This window comes from Trichosurus vulpecula, chromosome 7, assembly GCF_011100635.1.
Source record: "Trichosurus vulpecula isolate mTriVul1 chromosome 7, mTriVul1.pri, whole genome shotgun sequence".
NCBI classification, from domain to species: domain Eukaryota; kingdom Metazoa; phylum Chordata; class Mammalia; order Diprotodontia; family Phalangeridae; genus Trichosurus; species Trichosurus vulpecula.
The window spans coordinates 262,667,754-262,692,715 of record NC_050579.1 but is presented as its reverse complement, the minus strand read 5'-3'; the positions used below and the strand labels follow the sequence as shown (position 1 = coordinate 262,692,715).

General features: G+C 47.0%; 1 protein-coding gene across 1 annotated transcript; it reads right to left on the bottom strand.

The window, feature by feature from the left end:
- Nucleotides 1–596: 596 nt before the first annotated feature.
- Nucleotides 597–20,244, bottom strand: EPHB4 (EPH receptor B4). The gene is made up of 17 exons (XM_036767552.1): nt 19,689–20,244; nt 16,570–16,640; nt 14,287–14,574; nt 13,501–13,897; nt 12,084–12,239; nt 11,268–11,600; nt 10,751–10,875; nt 10,236–10,401; nt 9,793–9,895; nt 9,536–9,600; nt 9,072–9,185; nt 8,614–8,861; nt 6,452–6,667; nt 5,527–5,676; nt 4,675–4,868; nt 4,291–4,446; nt 597–1,718 (listed from the first exon to the last, which is right to left on the bottom strand). Exons 1-17 carry the CDS (start codon nt 19,738–19,740, stop codon nt 1,589–1,591), a joined length of 2,964 nt encoding a protein of 987 aa, XP_036623447.1. The 5' UTR covers nt 19,741–20,244; the 3' UTR covers nt 597–1,588.
- Between the last annotated feature and the right edge of the window lie 4,718 nt (nt 20,245–24,962).

The window sequence follows — 24,962 nt, the reverse complement described above, 5'->3', positions numbered from 1 at the left end:
CCACCCCCCCCCACTCCTTAGCTTTCCCCCTTCTCTTATAACTGTAAACTCCACCCCTCTCATTTCACCCCTTTTACTCCTTCCTCTGCACCAAAGCCCAGCTGTCAACATCTGGACTACAGCTGTCTTCCCTGCTGCCTGGACCCCCTGCTCTAGCCTTGGTTCCCCCCCATCCCCCCTTTCCCCTCCCCTCCAGGGTCTGCTAAATTGGACTGCCAGGCCCTGCATTTCTCCCCTCTTCTCTCACAGGACTCCTGCTGGGACAGGGACAGCCTGGGGAGGAGGGAGAGACAGCCCCACCCCGGAGATGCCCAGGGCTCTTGGCAGCAACAACTGGAGCCTTTAGGAGCAGCTGCCAATGACTCATTCGCACAAACCCAAATACCCTGGGGCTGGGAACCCAAGAGTTCTACTTCTCTAGCAGATCCCCATCCCCAAACGCTCACAAATGAGGCTCCTGTTCTTTCTTCTCTGGCTCAGTAACTTCAAGGACTCATGTCTAATTCTTCCCTGTTCTTCCATTCAACTCTCATTCACTTTCCCCACCCTAATCCTCTTGGAATCCAGTGATTCCAAGTCAGTCCCAGAGTCCACCATTTCCTTAGTTTTCTTTTATTTATACAAAAAAACAACACCCTCAACATTTTTATAATTTAAGAACTCCTCCAAGGAACTTCTGTCAGCCAGGGTCCTTCCCTTGAACCCTTCCCCATTGTCCTCTTCTGGCAATCCCTTTATAAGGCAGGGCCAGAGTGGGATGTCCCATCTTGGGAAGATGGGCTGTGACAAATGTACTGTTCCAGAGATCAAGCAGGTACACTGTGGTCTATCCCAGTCTGGGCATAAAAAGAGGCACAACAAGGGGGGCAGGTCCCCTGAGACATTAGGTTGTAACAAGAATTGGGAAGAAACAGAAAGGTGAAACAAAACAAAAAACCTTCAATATGAAGGCAGCAGATGTGGGGTAGGGGCATTTACAGGGTAAACAAAATGAAGTGGGGTGACAATATCACTTCTAGGAGGATAACAAAACAGCCAGGAAAATGATGTCATATGCAACACCAACATGTTCACAGTTGACTCCCGCCTCCTGTGACAGCATTCCACTTCTGATATCATGGGACTGTCCCTCTGTCCTCTCTTTGGTCTGTGTCGGGTATGGCCCCTTGGGGGTGGGAGAGAAGCACCTGAGGAGTCCTACTCAACAATGAGAAGGACCCTGAGAGGGAGCTTGGCTCACCCCTCTCTCCCAACCACAGGTTGAAGAGCAAGAGCTAGGAGACTGGAGATTGGATAACTTTTGTTACCTTTCCTTCAAGTGATAACCAGTTCTGAAGGAAAGACTGAGAGATCCTGGGAAAAGGGATATGTGCTCCACAAACATTCCTCAAGCACTCCCATGTGACTGAATCCCCCGATCCGGTCTCTCCAAACTTCCATCCCCATGAGTTCAAAGTGCAATCCAGCAGGGTTAAGGAGTATGGTGGGACCTCAACTCTGCTGGGGAAGAAAAGGTTAGGAATCCTGGGTTCCCGGGATTGGTCCAGGGATGTGAGTTCCTGGGGAGGAGCAGCAGAAGAAATGGGGATCAGTATTGGGGGGCTGGTGCTCCTGCCCCTCCTGGGGCTGCAGGCTTGGCCTGTGATCTCATGTGTTGGACGCTTGACAGGATTTTCTTCTGGTGTCCAGCCAGAGTGACGCCAATCCGGAGTAGATCTCTATGCAAAGGAGAGGTAGAAGTCATTAGCTCATTATAGACATTCTCTCTCAGAAATCCTTATTCTAACCTCTCTAGGAATTTCTCATAAGATCTCAGGTTAAAAGGACTTCAGGGTTTATCTAACCTTTATGTGTAAAGGAATCCCTTCTCCATGAGAGCAACATATGGCTTCCTGGCCTCTGTCTGAGGACCTCTAATTTGCCCACTCTCCCTTAAGGGCAGGCCTTTCCACCCTGAGGCAACTCTAATTATTAGAAAGTTTGTCCTTGAATTAAGTTGAAATCTATTTATCCAACTTTTTTTTTGCTTCAGTTTCATTTTATTTGCCTCAATGCATAAGACAAAATACAAAGGATTATGAAGAAAACCAATTATATTGAAATACAGTTATCAAAACAGTTAAAAAAAACGAAGAACACCTACTCTAACCTGTAGAGTTACCAGTAATTTGCACTGATTGATAGGAGTTTCAACTGCAGGCTGAGCGAGGGAGGAACTTTGTATTTATTTATCTAACTTCCAATCATTGCTCCTAGTCTGGTCCTATCGGGCCAAGCAAAACAAGCCTGATTCCTTTTCCATGTGACAGAACTTCAAATACTTGAGGATGTCTCCCTTATTTTCTTCCAGGCTCAACAACCCCTGCTCCTTCGACAAATCCTTATGTGACGCCATCTTGAGACCCCGCACTCTCCCGCCTGATGCCATCTTGAGACCCCGCACGATCCCGCCTGACACCATCTTGAGACCCCGCACGATCCCGCCTGACGCCATCTTGAGACCCCGCACTCTCCCGCCTGACGCCATCTTGAGACCCCGCACTCTCCCGCCTGCCCTCTCTAGAATTTTCCAATCTGTCAGCATCCTTCTTTAAGACTCCCAGCCTCTCACTACATCTATACTTTTTCTTGGCCCGGAAGCATCCAAACAGACTGGCCTGGGAAGAAGGATGGAAGAAAGGAAACGAGCATTTATTAACTTCCTACTGTGTGCCAGGTGCTGTGCCCAGTGCCAACCCTGGGAAGGAGGTTCTAGCTGTTATTATCCCCATTTCACAGATGAGGAAACTGAGGCAGACGGAAGTTAAATGACTTGTCCAGGGCCACACGGCTAGTAAATATCTGAGGCTGGATTTGAACTCGGCTCTTCCTGATTCCAGCGAGGAGAAGGTGGGGTTAAAGACACATCCAATCTCCGAGGCGGTCCTCAGAAAGTGGCATGGGTAGAAGCACCGCATGAGCAAACACCAGATAATAATCCAGTGCAAACTCCTCATTTTACAAATGAGGAAACTGAGGCCCAGAATGCTGAAGGGACTTGTCAAAGAGCGGGTGAGCTGGGATTTTCACCTGGAATCCGCACTGACTGGCCGGCTCACTAACAAAGGGAAAACCAACGACCAGCAGAGGATGGATCTGCCTGACTCTCCTGGGGACAGAAGGGGAGACCTGAAGACAAGACAGAAAATGAGAGAACCAGAGAGGAGAGAAGAGAGATATGGGGAGAGAAGAGCAAGGCAGAGTTAGGGTTCTCGTCCCAGCTCCTCCAGTACTGAGGTGACCTCTCTGACAATCTGTTGTAAGAGGAAGAGGGCTGGAGCTACAAGCTAGCCTGCGACCTAACCTGAAGAGAGACTGTGGAGAAGGAATGGGGAAGGGAAGAGAGAGACGGGGAGCAAAGAGAAAGGGAGCAGCACACACACTGGGTGCCAAGGGCACAGGAGGACTTCACAGGTCATCTTGTCCAATCTTTCTCCAAACACGAACCCCCTTCACAATTCTGGTAAATGGTCATAGGACTTCTCTAGCGTCGGCAGACTCACTACCTCCCATTCCACCAAGGAAAGCCCCAATTGTTGGGAAGTTCTTCCAAGTCTGCCCCTCCCGGAAACTTCCATCCTTTTATCCTAATCTTGCCTCCCGGGACCAGGCAGAACAAGTTGAACTAGATCCTCTTTTACATGACAGCCCTTCAAACACTTGGAGGCTGCTCTCACACCACCTCTCTCACCACAAGTCTCCTCTTCTTAACACTACACCTCCCTAACATTCTTTGAATGTTCTGGGTTTGAATGCCCTCACCATCCACCAGGGACACAGGAAAACAGGGTGAGAAACAGGAGAAAAGGGGGACACAGAGGAAGAAAGATGGAGCCAGGAGAAAGGAGAATGTACATTCAGGAGAGAAATTTAAATGGAACCAAAAAAAGCTTGAGATAGAAAGGAGGCAATAGCAGGTGGACAGTCATTAATCACTTAAGGTTATTTTCTCCATGATCCTGAGAAGTTTAGATTTTAAGGTTTTTGGAATCTCTTTTTTTTAAATCACAGGGTTGCTGGAACGATCAACGTGCTCGATTTTATTGATGCTATTGTCTGGCTGTTCTTAGGGGGATGCTGTTAAAGCGATTATTTCTACCCAAGAAAGGACAGCTAATACTTCTGACCTATACATACAGGTCGATCCCAAAGAGCTCTACCCAAGTCCTCTGACACTCTTCTGGTTCCCCAAAGCCTCCATTCCCTCAGGCCTCCCATAGCTGTTGCTTCCCCACACAGGCCACAACTCACTCTGCCGAGATCTGACTGACCAGCTCGAAGGAGCCAAACCCAGCAGCTGCAAAGCTCTCTTCATATCGACCCATCTTGATTGCCCGAAGCCACTCGCCCACCGAGCCAAAGGCTGAGAAATGAGGCAACCGCTGATCCAGGAGAGGATGGGAGGCCCTGGGGGGCAAAGAAGAGGTATGGAAGGCTGAGCATTATTAGCACTGGGAGCAAGGAAAGGGAAGGGGCAGAGGATAACACGATGCAACACTGCCGAATGGCCAGTTCGTGGGAAGCAGACAGAGAATGGTCCCATACGACGTCAGCAAAGCATCTTTCTGGAGGAGGGAGATTCTCTAGTAGTCATGCAGAGTATCGAATGGTAGAACAATAGAACAGAGTTCTCACCCTCCATTCTCCCGGGCCACAATTTTGAGGCTGGCGGGGTTACGGATCAGCTTGTCAAGGGCGCTGACCACCTGGGGGAACCGAGGTCGTGCATTTCGGTCCTTCTGCCAGCAGTCCAGCATGAGCTGGTGCAGGGAGGTGGGACAGTCTGAGGGCGGGGGGAGCCGGTAGTCCTGCTCAATGGCGTTGATGACCTGAGAGGCAGGAGGGCAAAAGATGGTCAGGAAGCAGCGAGGTCTGGTGAGCGGTGGACATTTTGAATGAAGATTTGTTGGAGCAGATTCAGGGATGGCGATCAGATCGGCCGTGTGTGACCAACCTGTGTGTACTGTGTTTAGGATGGGAATAGGCATGGAGAGAAACCCTTCAAATGCCTCCTATGGCCTTTGAACTATGGTCTAGATAGAAAGCCTTTCTTACCCTGTGCTCCAGGCTCTGCTTCCCTAAAGGAAAGAGCGCTGCATTTGGAGCCACGCAGTTCAATCCTTGGGTTTCAATTCTGGTTCTGTTACTACTTTTATGACTTTAGGCAAGTAACTTAACTTCTCTGGGGCTCAGTTTACTCATTTGTAAAATGAGAGGGTTGGATGATACAATTGCTAAGGTCTCTTTCAGCTCTACCTCCTATGAACCTCTGAAGATTCAATCCTATCCCTAACACCAAAGATGTCTTACTACCCACCCCGCTTCTTTTCAGTGGAGAGGACTCGGAAAATTCCCTTCCCTCCCAGCTTAATAATGGTGGATGGCTGGCTGTAGGGCGAAGGGAAAGACCACATGGAAAATCTCCAGGAGAATTCTGTATAATGTATTTTAGGGCAAGTAAGATATCTCTTGAGGACAGAGACTTACATCCTGGTTGCTCATGTCCCAATATGGACGTTCCCCAAATGACATGACCTCCCACATCACAATCCCATAGCTCCATGCATCGCTGGCTGATGTGAATTTCCGGAAGGCAATGGCCTCAGGGGCTGTCCAACGGATGGGGATCTTGCCACCCTGAACAAAAGGATGAGAAGGGCAATGTGAGAGGATGACTCCAACCCCAGCTCTTACTACCTAACCCTGGCTTGGGACATTCAACTTCAGTTCCAGGCTTCTGATTAGAGGGGCAGCGTGGAAGAGTTTGGGAGAAAAAACTGAGCTTGAGCCTGGAGACCTTGGTTAAAATTCAGGCTCTGGCACACATACGTGCGACACTTCTCTGAGCCTCAGTTTTCTTATCTGTAAAAATGGGGTACTAATACACTCATTACCTTACAGGGTTGTTGTGAGGAGATTGTTCTGTAACCTTTTAAAACATTATAAGACGGGGGCACCTAGGTGGTGCAGTGAGTAGAGCCCTGGCCCTGGAGTCAGGAGGACCTGAGTTCAAATCCATTCTCAGACACTTGACACACTTACTAGCTGTGTGACCTTGGGCGAGTCACTTAACCCCAATTGCCCTGACTGCCCCCCTCCAAAAAACAAAAATTAAAAAAAACATTATAATATTGTGAATTGTTACCTATCATCAAGGTTACCTGCTCCCTAACTCCAGTTCTAACCACCAAACCCCAAACACACCCACACAAGCAGCCCATGTTCCTTCATTAAAAGACCTAAGGGATCTGTTTTCCATCTTCCCAGGTGTCTCATAGCAACTAGTCCTTCCCCTGAACCTAAACATCAAATCCCTCAGTCTCTGGCCCCATGTCTTTTTCCTGTTCCTCATTCCCTCCCCCTCTTGCCTCAAATACCCAGGCATCCCACCTCCCTCGACTCTTCCACCTACCAGGGAGCTGGTGTAGGTGGGGTCAGAAGAGTTCTCTTCCAGGAAACGGGAGAGACCGAAGTCAGAAACTTTGCAGACCAAGTTGCTGTTGACCAGAATGTTTCGGGCAGCTAGGTCTCGATGCACATAACTCATCTCTGCCAAGTATCGCATACCTGAGGCAATACCCCGAAGCATGCCCACCAGCTGAATGGCTGTGAACTGTCCATCATTAAGCTGACAAGTGGAAGGTAGATATTGGGAGAGCGAGAAATAAGACAAGGGAGTGGTGGATCAGAGAAGGCAGGAGGACTTGACAAGACACCCATTAGTCCCTCTTGGAATGTTCCTCTCAACTTCCTTTGGGACCCACCTCAGAATCCACCTCACTGAGGAATCTCTCCCCAGATGATCCCAGCGGATCCCTCTCTTACTCTGATTTCCTTTCAACCTAGACTTGGTTGCTTGGTTCCAGACTTGCACAATTCTACCAGTGTGAGAACAGGGGAGTGCCCTAGATTTGAAGTTGAAGGACCTGGGTTTGAATTCCAGCCCTACTGCTTACTAACCTTGGGCTGGTCACTAAATCTCTTTGAGCTTCGGTTTCCTCATCCAAGAAGGGCTGGACTGGATAATCTGGTTCTAGATCCTCTAAGTGTGTGTATCCTGTCTCTTTAGGCTCTGACAGAGACCATGTTTTCTATTTCTTTTCTATCTTTTCTCAGCACATATTCTTAGTACATATTCTGTACCCAACAGATACTCAATAAATGTATCTGCTAGACTGCTCTTTATTTATTACATTTAATTATATGTACATATAATTAATTCTATATAAATATATAATTATATATAATAAAATAATAAAATTAATAATGAATGTATAATAAATTATATATATTATAATTAATATATTTATTGTTATTATTTAATTATTTATTTAATAGTGCCTTTAATAGACTCCTCTTTATATATAGGGTGTCATGTTGCAGTTTTAAGCTTAACAAGTTTTATCAATAAGCTTCATTAATAGTCTAACAAGCTAATAAAGCTTAAAACTACACTAAGACTTTTGGGGACACCCTGTATACTACCGGCCCATCAAGTTTTTTTCCTTTGTGCTGATGGATTTGCATGGATCCAACCATGCTACAGCTCAGGCTATTTTGCAACCAACATTAAAATTGGTTTGGGCCAGGGGTGGGGAACCTGTGGCCCTCAAGGTCACATGTGGCCCTATAGGTCCTCAAGTGTGCTCCTTTGACTCAATCCAAACTTCACAGAACAAATCCCCTTAATAAAAGGATGTGTTCTGTAAAACTTGAACTTGGTCAAAAGGCCACACCCAAGGACCTAGAAGGACACATGTGGCCTACGTGAGCACAGTTACTAGTTACATAGTATAGTGCTACTACCTGAGGGTAGTTAACAGGGAGTAGGATATAGTTTGTGACCAGGAAATAGGACAAACAAGGGACTCGAGTCCTGACCTTGACCTCAGAAATAGGACTATTGGCTTCTAAACTAACCAGTTACTTAACAACACATCTTGTTGTTGTTCTTGTGCAGTTCAGCCAGGAGGCAAGAACAGAGTCACAATAGTCCCCTGCAGCTGGAGGTGTGGGGTGGGAGTGGGGCAAGAATACATGAGATGTCTTTCAAACGTGATAATATCTGCAAGGCACTTAGCACAGCTTCTGGCACATAGTAGGAGTTTAATAAATTCTTATTCCCTTTTCGTCTCTGAAGTACAAAGGTACCGCTTACTGTCTCTGGAGAGAAACTTAACTGATATATGTAGCAAGGTGATGATGGTATGAGCTCTGGGATAAACACATATAATAAGTCTTCCTTGATCTTTGCTAAAAGAATAAGGGAAAGTGCAGGAAACTACTGCAGGGGGAAAAAAAAGGAAGTTAGATCTGGCTCTGCTACTTACTAGCTATGTGACTTTGTGACTTTGGGCAAGTATTCTTTCATCTGTAAAATGAGCAGGTTGAACTAGAGGATCTCTAAGGTCCTTTACAGCTATAGATCTAAGGTCTCATGATCTTAAGGGAATGAGACGGGAGGGCTGTGGGAAGACACACAAAGAAACATCCTATTCTGGTTCAGGAGAAAAGTCATGGGGATTGGGAGGGTATAACCCCTGGAAGCTACGAGGGCAAGGAAGCAGGACTTACCCGAAGGAAGGAATCCAGTGCCCCATTTTCCATGAATTCGGTTAGGATCATGACAGGTACACTATTGGTGACCACACCCTCTAGTCGGATGATATTGGGATGTTCAAACTGGCCCATAATGGAGGCCTCACTCAAGAATTCCCTTCTCTGCCTCTCCGTATAGCCGCCTTTTAGGGTCTTGATAGCCACATAGCTTTCCTTCTTTCCTGGGGTTTTCAGCCGTCCCCGACACACCTCTCCAAATTCTCCTGAGGAAAAGAAAACAAGGTGTCTCACTTTCCTCACTACTGAGGGCCTCACCTTCCTACACATAACCCTTTGCTTTCTCTAGCTCCAGTTCTTATCTTCAATCTCAGAGGCCTGAGCATCCAGCCACAACACAGCAATCCCTCCCCTATATTCCCACTCCATGAACAAGTACCCAAGGACCCTGTGCCCCAAACTTTTGTCTTTCTTACCTGCTCCAATCACTTCCTCAATCTTGACATAGGATACATCGATCTCCTTCGCAAATTCTCTCACAGCCTCATTGGGGTCTTCATAAGTGAAGGGGTCAATATAGACTTTTGTGCCTGGGGAGTAGTGTGGGAAGCCATCAGTAAATCATACTTACTCAACTGTTTCCCTCAAGTACTCTGGTAAGGGTATGACAGAATTATAGGCTTTAGAGCTGGAAGAAATGAGCTAGTTCAACCCCTATTGAAAACGAGGCCCAGAAAGTATATAACTGACTTGCCTGGGGATGAACAGGTAGTAAATAGTAGAGGCAAAATTTGAATGTGACTCTAAGTCCTTTCCCATAATGCCTCCAGGACTCCAGATATCTTCTCTTCACTCTCACTACCCCTTTCCTCCCAAAACCCCAGTCTCCTTCCCAAGCCAGGGCCCAGAACTCAGGTATCTAGTTATACCATGCACACACCATGCCCGATGAGATACTGTCCATGCTTGTCAGAATATTCAGCATCTCTCCCGCTGCTCTGTTTCCTGTAGTCAGTGGAGAGAAGCAGAGGGATCAAGACTCAGGCTTATCTCAGTTTCCCATGGGCGGAGGAAGGGGGATCAAAGCAACTGCATAAAAAATCCACGTTGTCTTTCCCACTCACTAGAAATGCCCCCTGGATCCAGGGGACAAGTGATTGTTTCAGGGCACGGAGGATGGGAACGACTGGTTCTCACCTGAGGCAGAGGACTGCGATGACAATGACCACTAGGATCAGAATAACCCCCACGACTGCTGTGCCCGAGATCAGTGCCAGCTGATCCCTCCAGTTCTCGTTCTCTGTTTTCAGAAAGAACAAGTTTGGGGAGTCAGAATGGGCAGGACCCTTGGGAGAGGGGTATGAAGGAATATTTGGCTTATTGACCTTTCTCTTCCTCCTTCCCCCTCCCCAACACTGAATTAGAGAAGGATAGTGGTTAAGGAAACAGAGACTGAGAACAAAAACAGAGCAAGAAATCTAAGATGGAAAACGAAGATGGAGGTGGGTGAGAAGGAAGGGTGGCTGTCAGGGGGAAGTGGTCATACAAATGATCAGGGAGAGACCCACCACAGAGATAATATTCAAGAGCCCAGAAGACCCTCTTCCCACTCTGTTCTCATCCCACTATAAATCTCTTACCATCCAGTTTGGTTTGGCTGTCATGCTCACGACCAAAGGGCCCATAGCCAGCCTCAGAGCGTGCCCGAACTTGAACAAGGTAACTGGTCCCCCTTTTCAGCCCTTGTAGCTCTGCTTGGTTTTCTGATGTTTTTAGGAAGCGTACCCCACTTGGTCCTTCCACACCCTATCCTCAGTGAGGGAGAGAAAGAGTGGCTGTGAGTTAGGATTTCAGGTTCTTTGTTTAACCCTTTGCTTCAGCTTCTAACCCTCTCCCCACTAACTCTCATCCCCTCCATTGGTAGCATCCTCTAAGTATTTTTTACTGTTTATGCTGAATTGAACAACCTATTTTGATGATTTGTGTCTTCTGTGTCTCAAGGAGGGTGCGGAGTTCATGTTGGGTATAGAACCCAACACCTCTTCCTTACTGCACAAAAGGTACTCAGCCAGTGATGACTGACTCTGTCTTTAAAACACAGGGCTTTGACCCTGGGGCCCTCTGCCCCATCTCAAGGTATCTGAGTAATTCTCACCTTCTCATGGTACTTGACTTCATAATCTAGCACAGCCCCATTGGATGGATGGGGAATGGACCAAGTCAGACTTAAGCTGCTGGGGGATGCTCCTGTCACCTGGATATCCGATACAGGAGGTGGTACTGGAGAGAGACAGGTCAGGCAAGTTGAGGCCCTTCCTCACTCTAAACTTGCCCCAAATCAGCCAAGTGCTTTCCTTGCCCTTCCCAATCTCTTCCAACTCCCCATTGTTCCTATAATCTCTTTCCTCAGCTCTGCCTAGTGTTACCACCTCTCTTTTAGGTCTTCCAGCCCCAAGCCAATCTTGAGCTCTTCTGCAGACCTACAATCTTGAGTGCCTTTGCTCTCCTTTTCTCCCTTGTAGCCTCAACACAACTAGACTTTTCTGGTACCCCATCTCCTCAGTCCATTTGTCTCATCAGTCTTCCATTGCTAGTTTCCCACATTCCTCCTGGGCTTTTCATGCTCCACCACACTTCTTATTTATCCCTATTCCCTAACTCCCCAATCTTACCCTCTCGATCTGTGGTGACATTGACTGCTTCCACTGGAATGGGCCCAAGGGCCACAAAGGATACCCCATTGATGGCCATGACCTCAAAGGCATAGGTAAAGTCAGGTCGAAGCCCTTGAACCCCTACCCAGGGTTCAGCCAAGTTTTCAGGACCAGGATCAAAGGTAAGATCTCTTCCACATGGTACACAAGAACCCCGTGGATGGCATTCATGGCAACGAACGGCATAAGTCAGGTCACCTCGACCTCCTGATTCAAGTGGAGCACTCCAGTCCAGGCGAAGAGATGAGCCGTTGAGACGGGCCACTACACTTCGTGGGGCTGAGGGTGGTGCTGAAGAACATGGGGAGGACAGACACAGAGAAGGGACGACAGAGGCAAAGACAAAAGATAATAGTCAGCGGGACAAATAAATAGACAACTCACAGAGAGACAGAGAGAAAAATACACATACACTAAAAAAAGAAACCAAAATAATCCCATCAGACAGACAGACGGAGAAAAAAAGTCGGCCTGCTTTCTTATGAAGCACAAAACCTTAAATAGTAAGTGCTTAATAAATATTAGTTGAGTTGAACTGAATGGAACTATAGGTGGTGTGCGTTGCTCAATTTTTTTACACCTAAGGGACACGATGCTTGAATCCTGAAGAGATCTGTTTGAGATCACCTAGCTTAATAACCTCCCTACACACACAAAGACATACAGACACACAGACACACACACCACACACACACACGCACATGCACACGCACACGCACACGCACATGATCACAATGCAAGGCATCATCAGATTTCTGGGCCCCAGTTACTTACTGGTACAAGGAGCTTCCAAGGGGTCTTTGGGGGCACGAAAGTAGCCAATGCGGCACTGGCAAATGGTTGAGCCAAAGGAGCTGGACTGGCTATTAGCAGGGCATTGCTGGCATGACCTCTCTCCTGCAAGATGCTTGAAGGCTCCCTGCATACAGGCTGTGGAAGAGAAGTGACTAATCACCAAAACCATTTTCTGCTCCCCAATACAGTTTACCTGATCCCAAAGTTTCATGAATACTAGCCAATAGTAGAGAAGGGAGAGGGGTCAGGAACCCAGAAAGACAGGTGAAAAGGCATTCTACTACAAAGAGAAAACATACAGAAAAAAACAAAAAAAAAGGAAGAAAAGGAGTCAGAAATCATACTGAATAAGTCAGATCCATGAGGTTTTTGTGCCCTGACCCCAAGCCTGCTCAAGACCAGATGAAATTCTTAGTGCTTAGGTTAAAATTCTCAGAGGCAGGGAAAAGGATGTAAGAACGTGGTTGAGGTAATTCTTCTTTACAACTTGACTACAGTGTAAATAAGTTTAATGAGAAGGTATATGTAGAAGATATATAGGATTCCATGCCATCTTGGGGGGAGGGGGAGGGGAGAGAAGGGAAGAAAATTTGGAAGTCAAAAACTTGTGGAACTGAGTGTTCTTAACTAAAAATTAAAAATCTAAAAAAATTTTAAAAAAAGAAAAAAAAAGAACATGGTTGAGGCTTGAGGAAGAGGCTAAAGTTGAGAGGGGGAAGATTAGAGGAATATTGGAGGTGACTTCGAGTCATGAATTTTGAATCTGGCCTTAGACTTTCAGTAGTTGTATGACCCTGGGCCATTATTCACTGAGTCTCAGCTTCCTTGTCTATAAAATGAGGGTAACAATGGCACCTGCCTGGAGGGCTGTGCTGAAGATCAATCGAGAGAATATGCAGGTGTTTCGTGAACCTCAGCATGCTACGTAAATGGATTATTATTGTATTATTAGGAGAGATTATGGTGGATGAATCCATGAGGGGTGGAAACAATGAAAGTCCCAAAAGAAGGGGAATTTGCTGGATTCCATTTGCTCCAATTGAGAGGGCAGTCCTCATGGGATACTTCCTGAAAAGAAAGGCTAGAAAACCTAAGAGAGGAGGGACCACTCGATACAGAAACAGAAGAGCTGTAGGAACTAAGAGGAAAGAATTCTGGGAGTCACAGAATCCTAGATTAGAGCCTGCAGGGACTTCAGAAATCACAAGTTCTAACCCATTAATGTTAAAGACAGGGAACTAACTTCCCCAGGATCCCATAGCTAATAAATAGCATAGTCGAGACTCAAAACTCAGGTCCAGTTCTCTTCTTACTACACAACATTTGCCTGCCTATGGATAAAAGAGAAGTGGTGGTCAGAGGTTGAGGGTGGGCAATATATAGGAGCAATCCTCACCCCGGCACTTGGTGTTGTCTTCAGCTGCTTCATGTCCTGCGGCACACATACAGCCAGTGACTGGTTGCTCTGCCCACTGGCCATCTTCCCGGCAGTAGAGGCTAGGACCAGGGCCGGAGGCTGGGACAGCATCTGCCACACAGCTCCCAGCTACAGGCACCACTAGTTCATGAGGCACAGTCTCAGGGAAGTGTGTCAGGTTGACAGTCAGCTGGGGACATTTCTTATAGAAGAGGTGGAGGGATAACAGGGCCATGCAGGCACCCTGGTCTTGAAAGGCCAGGTAGAAACCAGCCTTGGTGAGAGGGCCTAGTCTCAGGGTCTTCACATTCGCCTTCCCAGTTGCCTCAATCCCTGGACGCTTCCGAGTGAGGTGCTCTGCTGCAACTGTGTCCACCTGTTCAGGTGTGTAGGGGAGGCAATGTTTATATCTGTAACTGTTTCCCAGGATCCATGTATACTATTGCCAATGCCCCAGTTCTTCTCTGATTTCTCCCTAGGACCCCATTCATCTTCTGGAGTCCATGTCCGGCCTCTCCATTCTCCAGTGTTTTTCTCCCGCACCCTTCTAGACTCTAGCTTCATCTCAGCCCCTCCCACCCATCTTTGTTCCCCTCCTAAGACCAAGGCACCCTGTTTTCCTAGTCCCCTAGTTTTCCCCTAAATAAAGCTCTATTTAGAAATGTAACATCTGTTAATTTCATATAATCTCCTCCCTCTCCCCCATTTCCTACTTGCCAGCTCACTCCCAACCTGTATGTATTCAATACTTCAGGGTCTAGATACCTTGATATAGGGGTTCTCCATCCAAGAAGGTGAGAGGGCAGTAGCGGTGTCAGCATCACTCTCATAGTAGAAAACGGTGAAAGTCTCCTTGCAAGCACGCCCAGCCCGGGGCAGGGATAGGCATTCCAGCATGGTAAACCGTAAGGTGGCATAAACAGTTCTTGCCCCTTTCCGGGGCACCCAACCTGTTCGAAGCCAGTGGGGCTGCCCTGGGGGCCGCTGCACTGCACATATTTCATACGTCCGAACACTATGCTGCTCTTCATCCAGCCCGCTCAACTCTTCCCACTATTCAGAGAAGAGACACTATGAGTAGAGGCAATGGGAATGTGGGAAAGGGAAGGGAACAGAAGTTGCAAAGAGGAAGAGTTAGGCCTCTCCTCAGACCACCTGGTAGGGAATCTGGGTCAAAGGTCTATGCCTGGGAAGATGGTAGCAGAAGCTGAGATCAAAGGTTCACGTATAAGAGGTTAGAAGGCCAAGGCTCAACAGTTGCAATTTCAGGGGAGGCTGGGTCAGCCTTTAAAGACAGAGTAAGGAAGACTGAACAAGAGAAAGTGAAAGTTGACAGAGAAGAGATATGTGAGCATCTGATAACCAAAAGATTAGAACAGGAAGACTAATGGTAGAAAAGCTCAGGAGAGGGATGCTTAAAGGGTTAAGGGAGTAGGATGTATCCTTATCCTGTAAGTTTTATTTCCCCACCCTCCACCCCACGACCCCTTCTTCAAGTCTGTATCAGTGCTCCAAAAGAGAAAACAGTAAAAAAAGTCCCACCTTAATTACTGATACAAAGTCAAATCAAGAAGTGTTTATTGAGTGCCTTCTGTGGACCAAGCACTGTGCTAAGCTTTAGGGACAAAAAGAAAGGCAAAAAATGGTCTCTGATCTCAAGGAACTCATAGTCTGATGGGAGAGACAACATGAAAATGTCTATGTACAAACAAGATATATTCAGGATAAACTGGAGATAATATCAGAAGGAAGGCACTACCATTAAGAGGGACTCCGGAAAGGCATCCTGAAGGTGGGATTTTAGCTGAGACTTGAAGAAAGCCAGGGAAGCCAGGAGGCAGAGGTGAGGAGGGAGAGCATTCCAAGGATGGGGACAGCCAGTAAAAATCCCAGAGTCAGGAGATGGAGTGTCTTGTGTGAGGAACAGCAAGGAGGCCTGTGTCACTGGATCATAGAGTACATGGAAGGGAGGCATAAGGTGCCAGAAGACTGGAAAGATAGAAAGGGGGCAGGTTATTAAGGGTGTTAAAAGGCAAACAGAGGATTTTATATTTGATCCTAAAAGTCGTAGGGAGCCATTGGAGTTGACTAAATAGGTGACATGATTAGACCTGTACTTTAGGCATCTAGCAGCATGGCGGATAGAATGCCAGGTCTGGAGTCAGGAAGATCTGAGTTTAGCCGTGAACTTAGACACTTTCTAGTTGTGTGAGCCTGGGCAAATCACTCAATCTCCTGGTTTGCTTTGGTTTCCTCAACTGTAAAGGAGGTATAACAACAACATCTACCTCCCAAGGTTGTTGTGAAAATCAAATGAGAAGAATAATTGTAAAGCATTTAGCACAGTGCTTAGCACATAGTGGGTGCCTAATAAATGCTTAGCACATAGTGAGTGCCTAATAAATGCTTAGCACATAGTAGGTGCCTAATAAATGCTTATTTCCTTTCTTCCTTCCTCCCTCCCTCCCTTCCTCCCTCCTTTCCTTCCTTCCTTCCTTCTTCAATTTGACAGCTGGGTGGAGGATGGACTAGAGTAGGGAAACACAATGCAGGAAAATCAACCAAAAAGCTATTGAAATAGTTCAGGTGTGAGGTGATGAGGGCCTGTACCAAGGTGGCAGCTATGTGAGTGGAAAGGGATATAGATAAGAAATGCTAGGAAGATAGAATCAATGAGACTTGGGAACAGAGTAGAACTGGGGAGCGGGAGGGGCAAGGTGGGAGAGAGTGAGGAGCTGAGGATGACATCTCAGCTTGGGAGCCTCAGTGACCAGGTTTGATTTTGGACGTCTTGAGCTGGACGTATCTACAGAACACCTAATGTGAGATGTCCAATAGGCAGTTGGAGGTGTGAAAGTGGATGGTCAGTCAGGAAGGAGGTTAGGGCGGGACCGATCTGAGAATCATTTGCATAGAGAGAGGGTAAATGAATTCACATGAGCGGATGAGATCATGCTCAAAGGAGCACAGAGGGAGAAGAGAAAAGGGCACCTATGATTAGGATCTCCTTTTCCCATCTCCTTCCACATCCTTGGCCCTGGCTCTTACCTGTCCATCCACCTGAGGATAAGTAACCCATTTCAGATCTGCCGTCTCCAGCTTTGTGTTCAGAAGGGTCTCTAGGGAAGATAGAAAGGCAAAATCAAGGTCAGTGAATCTGGAGGACAGGAAAGATGGATCCACTTACCTCTGATCTGTGGGGGTAAAGGTTCTGAGGGACATGAAACCTCACAGTTCTGACTTAGTGGGATTTTATTAGCAAAGGAAATGAAGTTCCAGAGGTGGGGATGGGAGTCAATCCTGTTCCCCCCCCCCCCCCCGCCTCTGGTTTTCTTTTCTCTCTTTGGCTGCCAACTCCACCCCTAACAGCTGGCAAATGCCAGGTTCACCCCCTGAGGGATCCCCAAGATCCTGGCCTTCTTCCCTACATTGGTGGATCATGGAAGAGAGCCTTTAAGTCTAGAAAGCAACAGGAAGTTGTTCAACAAAGACCATCAAGCACCCTTCACCCAATCTCACCAGTAAAAAGAAATCTCTGGGAGACTGAGCAAGGTCTGTTGTCAAAAAAAACAAAAAAAAACCAAAACCCTTTTAAACATATTGCCAGTGTCTAGCACAAGATGCTTAACGAATGTTTGTTGAATTTAGTTAAACCAAATTGATTCACTGACCCATAAGACTTTGAACCCTCCCTTGTAGGGCAAAGAACTAGTGAAAAGGAAACATGCACCTCCCTCTTCTCTCAGCATCCAGGTTCCACTTTCACAGCCTCCACTTCTCTCTCCTCAGCTCCTACTCCCCTCCCAAGACATTCCATCCTTTGGACAGTAGTTCATCCTTTTCAGTTACTGCTCCCCCACTGGGACCTACACCCCACCCCACCCCCGAAAAAGTCCCTTTCCCCATCAGGATCAACTCTCATTTTCCAAGTGGGGCCTAGACGCTTGGGTTTCATGCCCTGGCCCCCCTATTGGGGCCTCACATCTGGATCTGGTTATGGGAAGGAAAAGGGGAGGAGATGAGGAAAGCCCCCCACCCCTCCCCACACACACACACACCTGGCTTTGCTTCTACAGCTAGGAGGGGAGATGGAGGCGGGGCTGGCGGAAGGAGGAGATTAATAGAAACTGCAGAGCCCTAGGCTGGGGAGGTGAAGGAGAAAAGGTAGGGGAGGGAAATTCCCTTTGAATTACTCGGCTAGTTGGGGCAAAATGCCTCCTAGGGCCCTGGGAAGAGACTACAGGGTACAGAGGATGGTTAGTTGGTTTGAGGGGCAAGCCACCTGAATCCAGGAAGGAGGACAGGGCCTGAAGGAGAGACAGAAAAGATGAAAAGAGATAGCCTCTTCCCTTTCACTCAACTCTCTTCTCCTACCGAGGAAAAGGATTTCTCTCTCTGGCTCTGAGTCACTTGGGAGCCCAGCCATCCTAAGGCAAAGCCGCCTAGCAACCCTCCAGGGGTGGTTGGAATATTAGAGAAAGCCCGGGACAGGTTCTGGGAAGTGGATTGGAGGAAGGTAGAGGTCTCCTCCCTCCATTGTTCCCCTCAGAAAGAGTTTTTCCTGTCTCTAATTTATACATCATCTCTGTCAGTAATTTTCTCTATCTCTTTCTGTGTAGCTAATCTCTAACAGAGTCTCTGTCTATGCCTCAGCCTCTCTTGGATCTGTCATTTCTGTCTCCCTCTTCATTACTCTTTCTCTCCCATTCTCTGTTTCTATGCCTCACTCCTCTCTCTCAATGTTCAGTTCTATTCCCCTCATAGTGTTGTTCATCTTTTCCATCTACCATCTGATGACTACATTCCTTTTTTCTTCTGTTTCTTTCTTTTAGTTCCTCAATCCCTTTTTTCTTCTCTGCTCACTTTCCCTCTCCCCCTTTCTCTCTCTTTCCCCTGATTTCCCCACAAGCCTTTTCCTTTTCCATCCTATTTCCCAGCCTTTTCTAGCCCAGAGAGTTTATCTTCCCTCCTCACACGCTTTTTGGCCTCCACTTCTCTTTGATCCATGGCCCAGTGCTCTGTGTTGCTCAGCTCTAAGAGAAATCAGGATTTTCCAAATGCCTTTGATTCTTCCCCTTTACCTCCTCCATGGCCCACTCCCCAGAGACCCCCTTTGATTCCAGGCAGTCAAGGGGGGGGGCTTATTGAATGCGATCAAGGCAATAGGAAGGGGATTTGCAGGGTTCTTGCCTCCCCCTCCAAAAGAATGGAGGGTGGGAAAGAGCCTGAAAGACAAACATATTTGAAGAAAGAGAAAAAAATGCTTACAGGATAACCAGGAGCTGGTGCCTGGGCAGCAGGGTTAGTTAGCAAGAGTTTCTTGGGTTTGAGATGGGGACTGGTGTAGCGTCTAGAGTAGGTTTTTGGGTGCCAAAGACTGATTGGTGAGTACTCTTTGGTGACATGGAACATAACTCTGAGAAAGGTATCAGTATAGGGGAAGAATTCCAGTCAAATCCCTTCATTTGAGAGGTAAACTGCAGACATCTTAAGGGGTGTGAATGTGGATAGAGCTGAAGTTTTGGAATGCTTTGGGGCCTAGGCATAGAAGAAGAGTGTGAAGAGAGCTGAAGTTCTGGGGCCTAGGTATTGGGGAGCAGACCCATATGGTTTGGGGGGAGGGGGTTGCTCCTCAGTCGAGGAAGAGTTATTGAAGGCATTATAGGATAATGATAGTAGTGGAGGTAAGGTGTAAATTCATTTGCAATTGTCTTATTTGAAGAGGGGTCAGCATTTGGGAGGAAGGACTATATTAGTTTGGGGGTACATACAGTAAGCTTAGGAGAGATAGAAGGGAAGAGTTTGGGGAAAAGTTTAAGCTATTGGGGGAAGGTAGTGGGGGGAGAAATAAAAGAGCTTGGGAGGAAATTTTGAAGCCTGGGAGAAGAGTATGAGGAGCCGAGGTAGGGAAACGTCCCAGGACAAGGGATTCAACTCCCTCTTCTTTGCAAACAAAAGAAAAATCCACTTCCCTGCTGGGCAGCCTACCTCCCCCCTTCCCTTCCTACCCCCACCCCCCATCCACAACCTCCAATCCCAATCCTTTTCCCCGGCCCGGAGGCAGAAAGGCCGGGGAAGGAGTGAGGAGAGAATCAACCCTTTATCTCCTGGGCCAAACTTAAAGCCTCTGGGAATTGGGATAGGAAAGTTTCCCCAAACTCACCCACCTTCTAACGCAGAAGCCAGGGACGCCCAGCAGAGCAGCGCTCGAAACTCCATGGCGCCACCTGGTTCCCAAATAGATCCGAGTTTGGGGGGCGCAAGCCCCCCCAGGTCTGAAACCCTCTGATTAGGAGCACAATTCTTGCCCCCCGCACCGCTTTCTTTGCTCGCAGTCCTTTCAGTACTCCACCATACGGGGGGAGCGCAAGAATCCAGAAGACGCCCCAGATTAGAGCTCCAAGTGTTTTTGCTTCTCCCAGGGTGTGGGTATAGTCTATCCTTCTCTCTGAGTAGTTTAATCTAAAAAGTGTGGAGACCATACGATTCTCTTAAGTTGGGGTACAGTCAGAGAGGTAGGGCTGGAGTTGGGGGATTTCTCCGGATTCTCAGGATCCCGCCCAGGGGCCTCTCCTGGCAGAATCGGGGTGCAACTAGGTCTCCCTACCCCTTCTTTCCAATCACTTTGCTCCCACTGGGCCCCCAGAGTCCGCTCCCGCCAGCGAAGGAGGGAGAAAGAGAGGGAGGGGAGCAAGCAGTAAGATGGGGCCTGAACCGGGGCAGGGGCTGGGACTGGTACTGGGGCCCGGGCCAGCGCCTCGGTTGGGGAGGGAGGGAGAGAGGAGGGACTGACGACCAAGGGAGGAGCGGACTGGCTGGGCAGGGCCCCCAGGGAGAGAAGGGGCAGGACTGCCCGGATTGGAGCCCGCTGATTACTGAATAATTCATGAGGAAAGTAGAGTTGGGAACTAAGTGTGGGGGGGGGGGGGGGAGACGGAGGAGGAGCCGGGAAGTTGGAAGAAAGTTTGGAGAAGAGGAAGGAGAGCGAGAGGGAGAGATGGAAAGGAGGAAGCAAGGAAGGGGGGCCCGTGTGTCGTGAAAGAGGCAAAAACAGTGAGACACCCCTGATTGAGGCAAAGAAATCGGGAAGCACTTCGAGAATCTAGGGAGGCAAGAAGACAAGGGTTAGACACAGATGCAAACACACCAGACGATGTGCAAGCGTTCAAAGAAAACCAGGCAATGCAGAAAATATGCATAGAAAAAGACCCATTGCTATCTACCCAAATTTAAGTCTAGTGGTCCAGATGGCTACTATTTTGTCCTTGGCATTTAGTTGGGTTGCCTGGGGACAAAGGAGTGGATAACAGAGAGTGGAGACTGGAGATCTCCCCTACACCTAAAACAGGGAATAGAAATTGGTCCTACATAGGCAATTGTGAGAGAGATTGTTCAACATTTATTCATTCAATAAACATTTATTTGGTGTTTACTAGGCTAAAGAATCATACCTCAGGCATTGAAACAGAGCTTGGGAAGTTGGGAACTGAAAAGTGAAAGGCAGGAGGTGCCTCTCCCACTTCCTTCATCTCACCAACCCCCCCCCCCCATGCCTGGCAGTGAAGCAAGCACAGACAAAAGGGGACCGAATAGGATGCCCAGTAGAGGAATCTCCAATCTCTAAGTCCCTGCCTCTCCATCCCACTCTCCCTAACAGTAGGAAACTCCCCCCTTTCCCAAGTTCTGACCCTTGGGGGGGAGTGTCACCATAGCTACTTCCTCTGTCTTTCCTGAGGCTGCTTCCTGTCTGGCTCCTGGGGGCCCTTGGGACCTCCTTGGGAGGGGCCCTTCCTCTCACTACCCCACCCCTCTAATCTACTCTGCTAGCAAAAGGGGGAGGAGCCAGAAGGGCCCCTCTCCTCTTCCACCCTCACCCTCCCCAATTTCAGCTATTCCTTTTCCTACTTCTGAGCTGGGGTCAGGAGGAAGAGGAATAAGAAAAGGGGAACATTTACCACATTTGAGGTGAAGAAGTCTGGAAGAATGACTAAAAGAATTGTAGGAGAGCTGGTTGATGAGGACACAAAAGTAGCAGGACAGATTGGTGTGGGATGGAGGCAGAGGCAGGGGAACACATGAAACCAGAGAGAAGAGAGGAGCTTGGAAATACTTGGGAAGCTGACTACCTGCTTCAAACAGAGTAGACAGGTCTGGAATGACCTCTTCGCCCTTGAATTTATCTCACTACCCCAAGGGATGTCCCCCACACCCTGTCCTTGGGTCCAGCTGGCATAGGGTAGGGTGGGGAACATAGAGGGCAGGAAACAGCCTTGTCTTCTGAAGCTGAATGGAATAGGACTGAAAATCCTGTCCTCAACCACTTCCTACTGCTATCCTAAAATTTCCCTCAATCTCTAAGCTCTGCTGCCAGGCTAGTCCAGCTAAGTCTGTTCCTCGTTGCCTCTAGGTTCTTCTTTCTATTTTCCTAGCTCCCTAAAAGTTCTTCCTCCCACATGCCTTACTGGTCTGATTGTCTGTCTTTCACTTCTCTAGTCATTCTCTCCCTCTATCCTCTCACTCCCCATCTACTGCCACTTTTCCAGTGTTCTTCCCTGGCTCTCCTTCACCTCCTCCCCCCCACCCCAGTCCTCTCTGGCCCTTGATCCCTGGAATGTCTGCACAGCTGTTTCTCATATAGTAGGGATACTTTGCATCTTTCCTGGAGGAAAAAAAAGGAAAAAAGAGACACAACTAGAGATGGAGAGAAGTGAACAAAATGTAGGCATGGTAGGCTTGGGGTCTGATGGAATCTGGTAGGCAAGATAGAAGAGTTTAGAAAAAAGCAATTAACTGACCTACGATTTTTTTTAATAATAATAATAGCTGATCTTTTGCATAGCACTTCCAGGTTTACAAACCATTTTATATACATTATCTCTTCTTGGTAAGCTAGTGATGTGGGTTCTACGGGTATCATGTCCATTTCACAGGTGTGGAAACTGAGGCACAAAGAGGTTACTTATTTTGCCCATGGTCACACAACTAGTAAATGTCAAGGGTAAAATTCAAACTTAGGATATCCCTGAATCCAAGGTCAGCCCTCATTCTATTAAACTACACTGTCTTCCTTAAGAAGAAACATTCTCTCAACTAGATCATACTGTTATATGAAATTTTTGCCCAGCAGTGCCTTGAAATGTAGGTAAGATTATCATCCTTTCTGTTAGGAGGTCAGTATCTTCTCTTCCCTAACTACAATTAACACCTCCTTTGTTTCATTTGTTCATCAGATGTGCAGGTCCCAATCGTGTGCTCAGCACTGCAGGGGAGACAAACTTTTGTAAGGCGAAGTCCCTGATCTCCAGTAGCTTACTCTGATATCTCTAAGTAGGTAATCTTTCCAGGGGGGGCAGGTCTAGCAATCTAACCATGACTTTCCATCTTAGGTGCATGTTGTTTCGTCTTTTAGGTCTTGTCCAAATCTTCATGACCCCATTTGCGATTTTCTGGGCAAGGATACAAGAGTGGTTTGCCGTTTCCTTCTCCAGCTCATTATACAGAAGAGGAACTGAGACAAACAGGGTTAAGTGATTTGCCCAGGGAACACACAGCTAGTATGTGTCTGAGGCCAGATTTGAACTCAGAAAGATGAGTCTTCCTGACTCCAGGACCAGCACTCTCTCCACTCTACCACCTAGCGGCCCTCATATTATCATACTTTCCTATATTAAGCCTTGTAACAGGACATCTTAAAACTGGTGCTATGATTTTTAGTTCCAGCATCAAAATCAAAACAGTAATGTGAGAAGCACCTGTGATGTGGTGGAGGAGCACCAAACTCGGGGTCAAAATGTCTGCATTTGCTGAATGACCTTGGATAAGTCACAAGTCAACCTCAGCCATAGGGTTTTTTATCTGTAAAATGAGAATAAATACTACCTTTTGGAGATCATTATGAGGATCAAATGAAATCATGTTTGTAAAGTTCTGTTATACAAATGCCAGCTATTGTTAAGACCTCTCATATTTAAGGTTTTCACTAGGAGGCACAGTGGATACAGGGCCTGGAGTCGGGAAGACTCATCTTTCTGAGTTCAAATCTGGCCTCAGACACTTACTATCTGTGTGTTCCCTGGGCAAGTCATTTAACCCTGTTTGCCTCAGTTTCCTCATCTATAAAATGACCTGGAGAAGGAAATGGCAAACCACTCCAGCATTTTTGCCAAGAAAACCCCACATGGGGTCATGAAGAGTCAAACGAGACTGAAACAAATGAATAACAACATTGTTTTTCCTAAAGACAGTAAAAAAAAAATCACCATCCCTCTGCAACTCCATAATTAATTCAAAATATCAAGAATTTGATTGTCATGATGTTGAACCTCTCCTAACTTAGGCTAGTCTAAGACAAAGAGACATGAGGTCTGTCACTGGGCCAATGTACTGTCAAAACAATATACTGTTTAAAATGAGCAACTCTCATCTCATATAATATTCATGTTATAAGTAGGGAGTATTAGAGGCAGCTGTTTTCAGCTCCAGAAGGCTGGTTGCTAAATTTTTAGTGTGAACATATATAACCTCAAAAATCAACAAATTTATCAAATCAAGGTTTGATTTATCATTCTGTTGATTGTCTGGACTTAAAATGTTAATGATGCAGATTAAACTTAAAGATATGCCCTGTGCACTTTTTTTTTCTTTTGGAGAGTTAGTTGTAAAACATTTACCAGCACACCACTGGTTATACGCCTTTTCTCATCATGTTGAATATAGGATTCTGACCCTCATTCCTCTGTATGAGATTGTTATGTCTCTCCCTTTGTAACTCAAGAGGGTAAATGTAACCTCCTAGGTATTATTGAGACTTGGTAGGATATAAACCCATAACTGGACCAGGACTCTACATGGGTATGTATACTTGATTCCCAAGAAGCAAGATAGGCAAAAGGAAGATGAGGTAGTATTGCATATTAAGAAGATACACACATGTGATCAACCCAGGAACCAGAAGGCATGATGGGGAGTGCTTGGGTGAGGGTCAAAGGAGAAAGCAATAAGAGTGATTTTGTCATTGTAGTATATTATACTACAGACTGCCTGGATAGAAGCAAGAAATAGATAAGTAATTTTGAGGGGGAAAAGCAAGGCAATTGGGGTTAAATGACTTGCCAAAGGTCATGCAGCTAGTATGTGTCCAGTGTCTGAGGCTGGATTTGAACTCAGGTCCTCCTGACTCTAGGCCCAGGGCTCTATTCACTGCACCACCTAGGTGCCGCCAGATAAGGAATTTGGCAAACAGACCATAAGTCAGGCACAACAGCACGAAAGAGAAGGAATGGAAGACTTCAATTATCCAGACATCTACTGGGGCTCTCTATCAAAGGCAGAACAACTAGCAACTTCTTGATATGCCTTCATCATAATTTCATTTTTCAAAAGGTGGGGAAGACAACAAAGGGAAATTCTATTCTGGATCTGATTAGCTTGGTAGGTTGGAA

Coding starts and splice junctions, on each gene's coding strand:
- EPHB4 (XM_036767552.1), bottom strand. CDS start 19,740: ATGGAGTTTCGAGCGCTGCTCTGCTGGGCGTCCCTGGCTTCTGCGTTA. Junction 13,898..14,286: donor TGGAGAACCCCTATATCAAG/GTATCTAGACCC, acceptor ACACCTGAACAG/GTGGACACAGTTGCAGCAGA. Junction 9,186..9,535: donor ACAGTATCTCATCGGGCATG/GTGTGTGCATGG, acceptor ACTACTCCCCAG/GCACAAAAGTCTATATTGAC.